Genomic DNA, 10531 nt, shown 5'->3' on the forward strand with positions numbered 1-10531 from the left:
GTCTCTAACACGAAGCACAATCATTTTAGATCATTTTGGTGCCTACTTTGCACGATGCTATTTGACGTACCCTACTTAGGCTTATGAAGGGTGCTGTTAGGTACCTACAGTGCTTTCCCCTGTATGGCCCGTGTTTTGTTATGTAGACCCTCACTGTGGATGGAGCACATCCTTTTCCCTTTCCCGTGCCTGTAGTAAATTTTTAAAGTCCCCTGAATCTCTATAGTTTCCCTTTCCCAAACCTGCTTTTTGTCTATATACGTTTTCAACACTAATTTTCTTCTTAAGCGAAGAGAGAAATTTTCCATCCTACACGTGCCTCACCGGGATGACTGCGCATAAAAGCCATTCAATGAGAGATGCTTCTTTAAAAGAGGTCTGTGCTCACTTAATTTTTTTTCTAATAATCTAACAAAGTCAAAGTTTTGGGAGAATCCCTCCAAATTTCTATTTAGATAGTTGGCTGGTGATTTATAGAAAAAGGAGGACCATTTCCTGAGAATATGGACTCTGAGAAACGGCTGACTTTTGCTGTATCTCTCATTTATTAACAACTTACTAGCATCAGACCAGACTCTTCCAAAGCAAAGAACTCATGAACTATTTTCAAGACCAATTTTAAAATCTCATCAAGCTGAAGACATACTGATTTGATCAGATCTTGCATCAGGAATTAATTTAGTTCCCTGGGACAATAAAATCTGGAATGAGACCGTCCATGAGTAAAGAATTGAATGTAAAGGTTTTACCTCCGTGCCATTGAGGGAAGTTTTATTAGCACATTTTTTATATTTTTTTTGCAATGGAGGAGCAAAAAAAAAGAACGGAAATAAAGAAAAGAGAAAGAGAAATCTATTCATTAGAACTTACTTCTGTTTTAAAAAATATTATCTGCGTTACTAACTAAAAATAAATTGATTTGAGTAATTCTGGGGCATAAAATGTCCATTTTCTTTGTCCTTTTATTTATGCCATTGTTCTGTTTTTACAGCTTACTGTGGACAGAGTGAGGTAATTCAACAACAATTTTTCCAGTGTTTTTTCTCATGTACATATAATCGACGGCCCGGAAGACAGACTCCAGGCCGGTAAACCTGCCCTCTGCAGACAGATCTCCAAGGTCGACCTTACAAACCAGCTCTCCACTCGCATACATCTTAAGCAAGTGGTCCATGGCGGCTCGATACTTAGAAAGGTAATGGTTCAAGAAGAAGCCCTGGACGCTGGCGGATTTCTTCAGCAGTTTGGCTGGCAGTGTTACTGCTTTCACAGGGGACAGGCCAGTAGGAGTCTGGTAGCCAGAGACAAACCCAATCACTATCAGGCGCCCTTTGGTAGCCAAGGCGTCCACAGCCAAGTCAAACATGGCTCCCCCGACGGATTCATACACCACGTCCACGCCTCGCGGGTACTCCTGCTTCAGGACAGCACCCACGTGCTCGCCGTTATAGTTGATGGGACGATCACAGCCAAGAGATTTCAGAAAGGCAGACTTTTCATCAGAAGAGCAAGTTCCAATTACATGGCACTCGGCCTTCTTTGCAAGCTGGACGGCAAACTGGCCGGTCCCCCCAGCTGCTGCGGTCACCAGAACTTTCCTCCCTTCTGATAGCTCTCCGAGCTCTTTCAGGCTGATGTAGGCCGTGGTACCACTCACCAGGAGGGTGAGATACTCGGGTTTCACGGCCGGCACGGGAATGGCCGTGCTGGCGGGCACCACTGTGTACTCGGCAAAAGAGCCAGGTGTCATGTAAGCCACAGCCTGGCCAACTGTGAATGTGGCGCTGGCGGAGAGACCCAAGGCCACCACCTCGCCTACACCTTCGAAACCTGCGTCAAACGGGATCTTGACGGAAGGGTCATAGCGGCCGGCTGAATAGTTTATGTCAGATGCATTAACACCAACAAATCTAGAAGAAAACAAACACAAATACATTCAGATGTTTTCTTCATCAAGGCCTTTCTATCCCACTTAGAAAAAGTCCTCTAATTCTGGTGACTGTGGTGGGTGGTGAAGCTATATATTCTGATAGAATTTGAAAAAAACGGTCCTGATATTCAGTTCAAAAAAAAAAAAAAGAGAGAAATCAAACAAGTGTGATTTCAACAGTGATTTGTTAGAGTTTTGGTGTATTTTATTCTTTCATTAGTTTAGGAATAATTTCACATCCCTCTAAACAGCAAGCTATGTACTTCACATGCCATTTATCCCCCTCCGATTCCTTTCAAAAGAGGAAAAAAAAAAAGTTAGGAAGCCCTCTTATACACAAACTTCACTGGAGCTATGAGTTGGAAATTAATTGGCCTCTTAACAAAGATGTTAAAAACAACAGTGGGATAAAATATATTCAAAGAAGTAGACGTGTATTGATTCTGGCAACAATTTAACACTTCAGATAATAATAGTAACGACAATGATATTATTAAAGGTTGATGTAACGTGCAAGGTCACTGGCTGTTACACGTTACTGCAGGGGTTGTTTCAGTGTGAGCGAGGCTGCAGCAAATTTTCTTTCTCATGTAACTACGTCCAGCGTGAAAATATGCACTTTGATTAACTGAACAAAAATTGTCTCATAAGGGTAGAGAGATTTTTATGCAACATCCAACATTTTACAGTCCTTCCCAGATGAAAAGGAAAGCAAATCGGCACTATATTTTTCCTCAACAAGAAGCAGAGACGTACTTGATTAATACCAGATGATTATTTTCACTTGGTATCCAGAGTCAATTTAATTGCGAGGCTGGTATTTTTACCAGCTTTTTTTCATCTCAGTATACCTCATAACAGAAATATCCTGATACATAAGGAAAAAAGCCGTCTCCTAAGGATGTCAGGAGGTGGCTGAGACACGTAACGCAGGACCCTAAAAATGTCATTTCCACCTGTAATGAAATGAAAAGGTGGTGGTATCTGGTGGCAGGAGGAAAGCTGGTAAAGTAGGCCATTTTAAAATAATTTACTTTTAATTTAACTTAATAAACCCCAAACTGCCCCATGCAAGGATCCACTTCCACTGTATTATAGACAATGCTTTGCACTTACACATGCGCCCTTATGATTGTGCCCTGTATATCCACACCCTCGAAAGCTCTCTACATCCTGTAGAAATAAGAAAGCAGGAAGCACTTTCCTTCGGGCACGTCCAGCCGCTTTCAGAGGTTAGCAGACACACAGCCTCACTAACACGCTACAGAATTCCATACCCATACGTGACACACAGTAACGAGCCGCGGGAATAATGATTTTTGGTGGCTTCTCATTCGGCCTTTAATACCAAGATGCCCACGGTCTATTTTTTGGAGTGGGGGGGAGGGGCCCCTACCTTTCCTTTCAGTTTACCCAACTCTCCAGGCCCAGTCTTTTTTAAAAAGGGGCCAGCTTCCTGAGAGCGTGCTTCTGGACCTCACGGAGGCCTGCCAGGGCAGAGCCCAGCTGGATCACCTCTTGGTGCCCTGCTCGAGGCCGCAAAGCCAACTCTAAGGAGGCGTCCCCGGGGGTGGGAGTGGCGGCCTGTGCCACAGAGGCTGGGGGCCAGGGCGGATCGCCAGCTCCCTTCTCTTCGTCCCGTGGCCCTCGCCCCTCCCGTCTCATCCCCCTCCTTCCCCCCCCCCCACCCCAATCCGGCTGGCGTTTCTACCTTCCCAACCGCAGAGGCCCTTCCCTTGCGGGGAGCCCTTGCCTTGGACTCGGAGGGACGCCCCGGTGGGAGCTGGCCCCTCGGGTCGCCCCCCCCCTCGGAACGGGATGCCCTGGGGGGGCTTCGAGCGGGAAGGCGCTGCTGGAGGAAAACGCAACCCCCGCCGTCTGCCGCCCCGGGCCGTGGTGGCCACTTCCCGGGGAGAGGTGGCGGGACCGAGCAGGGCGCACGCCTGGGAGGAAAGCGGCGGGGAGAGGGCCCCCGCGTGCGTGTGCGCGCGTGTTGGGGGGCTCTGCCGGGAGCTTGAGTTTACCACGGGGCTTTGCTGAAAAGCCCAAATCAAACATTGCGGTGGAGCCCGGCCAGCGCTGGAGGGGTGGCAGGAGACCGCAGGGCCCGCCGCGCGCCCACTCCACGTCTCCGACTCCCTGCGGCGCCCTCGGTGCGCCCGGGCGAGCCTGCAGGGCGCCCGAAACCAGCGCTTCTGCGGGTGTCTCTTCTCGGAGGTGCCCGGCCTCCGCCGCCCCGCGGCCTCTCCACCGCCACCACCCAGACGCCATCAGTGAGTCCGACTCCCGGAGCGGGCTGGGGCCGCGCAGGTCGCCGCCCAGGCCCACGACCGTGACCTCGGCCTCCCTGGGCCGAGCGGGGGTCCCGGCGGGCGCGCCCAGCTCGCATCGGCAGCGGAGCTCGGGCCCGGGGGTGGTCAAGTGCGAGGGGAGCCCCGAGCACACGGCGCGCCGGAGCGCAGAGGCCGCGGGACAGAAGCCGCCGGCGGCCAGACCGTGACCTTGGCCTCAAAGGCACCCTCATTTTTTGTGTCTCCCCACCCCACCCTGCCGCCCTCTAAAGAGCCTGCGTTGTTGGTGAAGGAATCCCGAGTTCCTACTCGGCTTCGCGCCCCTCGCCCTCTCCAGGGTCGCCCAGCCCCTGGTGCGCATCCCCACCTCTCCCTGGACCCCCGCTTTGACGCTGCGCCGCCGCCGCGGCTGGTGGGCACCCGCCACTGCCCGGACGCGCCTAGGTTCTTACCTGGGCTTTGGGAAGAGCTGCGCGAGGGTCGGGAGACCGCGCCTTCGGCTCCGTCAGAAACAAGTTCAAGAGCAGCAGGCGCAGTGGGCAAGGGGTCCGGGTCGGGGGAGCAGGGGAAAGGAAGAGAGCGCGAGCGAGAAAAGAAGGAAGGGGAGACGCGCATTGGGACCCTCGCCTTGTACCCCCCTTTAACTTCAAATATGTGCTTTTAATGAGTGCAGGGGTCTAGCGATCCGACGGGCAGACCCCCTCAAAAGACTAAAATCGAGGAACCCCAGGAAAAAGAATGGGACGGTGCGGACTTTCCCCAAATATATACCCTTCCAGAGTCACTCGGTTTATTTATACTAAAAAGTGATGAACCCCTTCGTCATATTTACTGTGAAACAGGGCAGCCCTCAGAGGGCCTCAGGGAAAGGCTTTTCTCTGAACAAAAACCAAACCTGAAAACTCAAGTCCAGAGCAAATACTGGGAGACAAAGTCGTCCAAACCAGACCTTCCCTTTAAAAAAAGAAAGAAAAAAAAAAAAAAGAAAAAGAAAAGGAAGAATGAAGGAAAAAAAGCTTGGCCTGGAGAATCAGCAGAAATAGTTACCCTCCCGTGAGCAACAAACGGTTTATCAAAAACGCCTTCCCCATCCCCCATTTTCTGTTTGCCATTCCTACAAACTCTTTGCTCCATTATCTTACACTTGAGCAGAAAATCGTTAGAAATATTTGGAAACGAAATAATGTGTCACTATCTTACAGAAAAAGCTAAAAATAGTGCGCGAACTGACTTAACCAGAAGGTGTCTTTCTCCCTTTTTTCTTTTCTTTTCTGCGGGCTGGGCATCCAGGAAGAGAAGCAAGGTCGTCCTCGTATGTTTGAAACCGGAAGGTGAGAACTGGATAAAGGAACACCGATGACACATTCTGGAGGGATTCTAGGCTCCCCTTCTCACACCTTTCCTAAATGGTAAACCTGATTATCTTAAATCGATGTCTGGCTTAAAAAGCACTTCCCTCACCGTGAACAGAAAATTTGTATTTTCTGTTAAAATGGAATGAGACGTGCAAAAGGTTCCACTGAAAAAAAAAGTCAAGACGGAGCACAATTAAAACCCCCAAACACCTTTCCGAACAAGTGAATTTGGGCTGAATCCATTCATTCCAGAGCAGATTTTATTACGATAAAAATAAGAAGCTCTTGCACAAAATTGTCATGCAGTTAATACTGTTTGGGGCGATTTCGTCTAGGATTAAAATGAACTAACCTGCAGCGAATTACTAAGGCTCTATTCTTAAAAAAAAAACAAAAACAAAAAACGGTAAAATGCCTCCCTTACTGACAACGTTTGCTAGAATAAAGGACCTTCCCACAATTTGGAGGTGGGAGCAGATTTTCCAACAGAGTAAGGAGAGGGAGAAGCAAAGGTTCCGCCCCTCCCCAGAAGCAGAAAACTCGCCCCATTCTTCTGTTGCGGATTTCAAAGTAGAAGTTAGAGGTCAAGCGTTTAGTATAAATATACTGTTTATATTAAAGGGATTTTTGTCATATGGGGATGGAAGATAGAAGCATGGATCTCCTCCAAATTGAGGAGCTTCCAACATGGCAGCCGGCGCTCCAGAACTCCGACCACCCAATTCAGGGACCGGCCCCGGTTACCCAACGCGGGGAACGGGGGCACAACCGGGGGAGCCGGTGCCCTGGAGGTGGGGAAGCCGGGCGGCCGGGAGCAGCCTCCACGACGGCGCGGGCGGGGGGCCCACCTCTCTGCTGCTGGGAGTGCTGGAACTTCACACCTTCCCCTGCCTGCCCCGCTCAGTCGCCCCTCCCCATTTCACACCCTGTTTGCAAAAGGTATTATTTTTCTAAGCAGTCGTGGGTGTGTGTACATCAGTGTTCACCATCACCAGTGCAGTGCATCGGAAAAAGGAAAAAGAAAAAAAAAAAAAAGCCTGGGTGAAACTTTGCCTGTTAAGTCTGTTTGGAGGCTTTTCGGTCTGAATCTCATCTCGACTTCCAGCAAATCACTCGTGTGTTCTGTATGTTCTGCGTGAACACACACGCCTTTCTTTTTAACTTGGTAGGACGCGTCCGGATCTCGACAGCCTTAGCCTTTCAGGGCACGATGAAGTAAGTCCTCTGCAGCCCAGTTTCCATCAGTGCAAAATTTTTAAAGGACACACACGGCCCACCGTTTAAGGCACTCCCCGCGCCCACCTCATCCCCAGCCTCCACTCAATCCCGCCCTTGGCTCACTCAATTTCTAAGTTTCCAACAGGTCCCCAGAAGTTTCATGTCATGATCAGAATTCTGAAGTCTTCCAGCCTTGTTTGGAAGGCTGATATGAATTTTTACTAAAATGGACACTTAAGCTTTACCCCAAGCTATTTAGATAAGATGCATTTTGTCCTTCAGCCCTCGCAGGGGACTTGGTCCTTTCTAGCACACCATTTACAACACGGTTACAACCAGAATTTACTTCTCCCTTCGAAAGTACTATTCAACCTGAAATATGCAACACTGGAACCCCTCAGATGGGACTGAGCGGGCGGGCGAGTCCTTCTTTTGCCCAGGGAGTAGAGGAACGGGGACCGGCCCGCCTGCAAGCCCGGCTGCCAGGGGACCCACCCGGCAGACCCGCGGGCACGGCTCCGAAGAGTGAGGTCCCTTCCTTCCTGTTGCTTCAGCAGTTACTAAAGATTATGAGGTGGAAACACCCTCAGGTGGGAAGTGTGGAGGTGGAAAAGACAGTCCAAAGGTCGGGCAACGACCCGAGCGAGTGTCACCCGAAGGTGTGCAAAACGTGCGGCCCAATGCAGCCATGCTCCCACCCCGGCCCCTGCCCAGCCGCCCGGGACGCGCGCCACGCGCCCGTCGGTACGCTGCAGGGCACAGACGACAGTCACACAGCACTGACAACACGCAGACGGCACCGGCGAGGCGCACACCGACACACCCAACGACAGGCTCCGCCATTGCGAGGTGGCTGCCAACCTGGAGCAAACGGGAAAAGCCAGCGGGTCCCCGGCCTCCTTCCTCCAAAGCACGTTACCTAAATGTCGCAGTTTGTGTCCAGGCTGTTCCCGCTCCACCCTAAAGATTATGCGAACGCAGGAGCCGTGGATGCGCGCGGGTGGGCAGGGCGGGGAGCCTCCCCTTCTGGGTCCCGTCGGTTTTATTTCGGGAGCGGGAGGGGGAGGAGGGAGGGCTGGGGGAGGGGAGGGGAATCCCAAATTAAAATAACCCTCAGTTTTGAGGACGTTCGGTGCCATCGGATATTCACACCAGCAACAGTCACATTACATTCGCCTTCGCCAGATGGCGGCGGGTTCAACTTCCCGGGATCTCGCAAAGTCAGGCTGTGCGCCCGAGCGCGCGCCGGGTGTGGGGACGCAGGTGGGCGCGGGACAGCCCGGGAGCTGCGCAGCGCTGGCCGGGGCCGGGGCCCGGGCCGGAGCCGGGGCGGGGGGCGCGCGCCGGGCTCACCGGTTCCGGACGAGGAGGTCTCCGTCCCCGGGGAGTGGCACCGGGCAGTCCCAGCGCAGGGTGACGGCCTCGCGGAAGTTGGGGCTCAGCCGGGTCACCACCAGCTTCTGCATGGCGCAGGGGATGGCCGAGCCCTGGAAGTCCAGGAAGTGGCGGGAGTACGACATGTCCACGATGGCTCGGGCCCCGGCAAGCGCCAGCCGCAGCATGACCCGCGCCTCCGCCTGCTTTCTGCGCCGCCGCTGGCCGGGGTCGCGCCCAGCCCTGGCCGCTCGGCTCGGCTCCGCGCTGCTGGCGGAGCGGGCGGGTCCGCCCCTCCTCCGGCCCGCGCCCTCCCCTCGGCTCCCCCCCCGCGCCTTCCCCACTACGCCTGGTGCCCGCTCCCCCCTCCTGCCCCGCGGGGAGTCAGCGCAGCCCCCGCGGTTCCCGGGCGCGCCACCCCCGGGGTCCGGGCCGGGGGGATCGCTGCCGCTCCGGCCACTGCTCCTTTAATCTTTTTGTTTTGGTTTGAATCTGCTCGGCGCAGACTGGCCAAGGATCTTCTCCGCCCTCCCCCTTCCTCCCGGCGCCCGGGAGGCACCGGATATCCCCACCCTCCCCACGGTCTAAAAGCCGGATTTGACTCCTCTAAAAGGGTGAGGGGGGCGGCGAGGGGACCCGCGCGTCCCGCGATCGCCGCGGCCCACAGCCGGCGGCAGCCCGGGGCGTCCTCAGAGCTGCGCGGCGCCCGGCAGCCGGCGCAGGCGCCTCCCCTTCCCGTGCGAAGCGTTCACTTCCTTGCAAGGTGGTACGAATCAACCCCGAGCGCGGCCAGGGCGGCGGGGCACGGCCAGGGCCCGGGGCCGGGCGGGGAGCCCTGGCCGCCGGGGCGCCCTCAAGGGCACCCAACGCCGGGCGGGGGGCGCCCAGGGCATCCTGCGCCCCAGGCTCTTGGATCCCGTGCCCACAACGCCTTGCCCGCGCCTTCTGCCCTTAGTCTGTCCCGTGCAAGTTGCACGAACTAAGCCGTTTTATTTCTTTTGGCCAAGATTTCGTGTTTTTCCATGAATGTTGTATGTGGCCTCTGCAAGACTGTTACGGGTTTCCCATTGGGAAAGAACATATATATTGGAAACCAGAAGGCCGAATTCCCAGAGCACATAAACATTTTAAACTTCTGGGTGGGGATGCCGAGGGACTTAATTGAATTGGAGACGTTGGCATGATGTATGAAGACCTCTTTTTATAACCCAGCTAGAAAGATCTGCAGTTCCATCGTGTCAATTTTCTTCCTAATTGTTTGTATTGACCAAACAATCAATTCAGTTTTCACAGAGGGACCAGATTACATATTTTCCACATATTTTGTGTAATGAGCAAATCCATCATTAAATTTTTATTAAAGGTATACATTTTAATAATTTTTTTTGTTGTTTTCCACTTACCCATTAATTACCAAACTATAAAAGCCGCGTAGTGCCCCTCCCCAATCAGATCTAACCCCCGAAACTAAGATTGCCAAAGTGACACAGGTATTTTTATCTCAAATGTCGGACATTCCTCATCCAAGGGTAGTTTGTATCCACGTGGGTGCATGTGTGTATGAATGTACAAGCGGGGGCGGAGGGGGAGACTTACCGGTTTAAAAATCTGCAGGAACTAGTGTCTACTTAACTTGGCTTATAACACATGGGTTTTACCCAGTATCAGCCGGTGGGTTGCAATAACAACCCCCTCAATGTCTTTCTCCAATGTGCAATCTTTTATGTTATGCCGTATTAAGATTTCTTTTTTGTGTCATATTGTTCAGCTAGGAGAAAAAAAAAGAAAACAAAGCAATTAAAAAGATTGACAGGTATGGTTTGTGAGGGACCTATTTGTAATTGTCAGGGTGACGTTGGCAAGAGGAGGAGGAGTAAAAACTGAAGCCGGAAAAGCAGCTCGATGTGTCTGTCTATCAGTTGAGACTGTCTGAAAGCTCTGCGATCCGAATGTGTGTTATATTTCACTGAAAAGAGGAGAGAGCGAGAGTGCATCTCCCTCTCTCCCAGGAGTTTGGGGGGGACAGTCCACGCTCATCTCGCCCACCCAGTGAATGTCTGCTCTTCACCCCTTCGCACACACTCTCCGGGTTGTTGTTGTTGGCTTTTTTTTTTTTTTGGAGGAGGGGTGCTTTTTCTGTATTTTTCAAATTTTTTTCTGTTGGAAGATCAAGACCGGCCAAAAATCCATGATAAAAATGTGTTTGCATTAGATTTCGCATCGGAAGAACTGGCGATCCTGGCGGCACAGCCCCGCGGGGAGCGCGGGGCACCAAGTGGCGCTACGGCGGGGTGACACTGTTTGATCTGTGACTGTTTGGAAGGTGGAGCAGAGCCTGACATCTCCCCCCGGCGCATGTATGT

General features: G+C 52.4%; 2 protein-coding genes across 8 annotated transcripts in view; one reads left to right on the forward strand and one right to left on the reverse strand.

Annotated features, from left to right (window-relative positions):
* Positions 1-944: 944 nt before the first annotated feature.
* On the reverse strand, positions 945-8686 carry PTGR3 (prostaglandin reductase 3). Of its 5 annotated transcripts, none has more exons than XM_019937226.3 (3): positions 8148-8279; positions 3047-3103; positions 945-1910 (listed from the first exon to the last, which is right to left on the reverse strand). In XM_019937226.3, the coding sequence occupies exon 3, from the start codon at positions 1748-1750 to the stop codon at positions 986-988; it is 765 nt and encodes a 254-aa protein (XP_019792785.1). In that variant the 5' UTR covers positions 1751-1910; positions 3047-3103; positions 8148-8279; the 3' UTR covers positions 945-985. The 5 variants fall into 5 exon arrangements, with proteins under 5 accessions (XP_019792785.1, XP_019792782.1, XP_019792780.1 ...); XM_019937223.3 differs by lacking the exon at positions 8148-8279 and adding an exon at positions 4674-7878; XM_019937221.3 differs by lacking the exon at positions 3047-3103 and having other exon boundaries at positions 8148-8686.
* Positions 8687-8791: 105 nt separating this feature from the next.
* The window catches only part of TSHZ1 (teashirt zinc finger homeobox 1), a 77426-nt gene continuing 75686 nt past the window's right edge, over positions 8792-10531 (forward strand). The window contains exon 1 of one of the 3 annotated variants that reach the window (XM_073790824.1): positions 8792-8931. The gene's annotated coding sequence lies outside the window, so the exon portion shown is untranslated. The other 2 variants (XM_073790823.1, XR_012325477.1) reach the window with 2 other exon arrangements.

The sequence above is a fragment of the Tursiops truncatus genome, chromosome 13 (assembly GCF_011762595.2).
Source record: "Tursiops truncatus isolate mTurTru1 chromosome 13, mTurTru1.mat.Y, whole genome shotgun sequence".
In the NCBI taxonomy this organism is placed as follows: Eukaryota; Metazoa; Chordata; class Mammalia; order Artiodactyla; family Delphinidae; genus Tursiops; species Tursiops truncatus.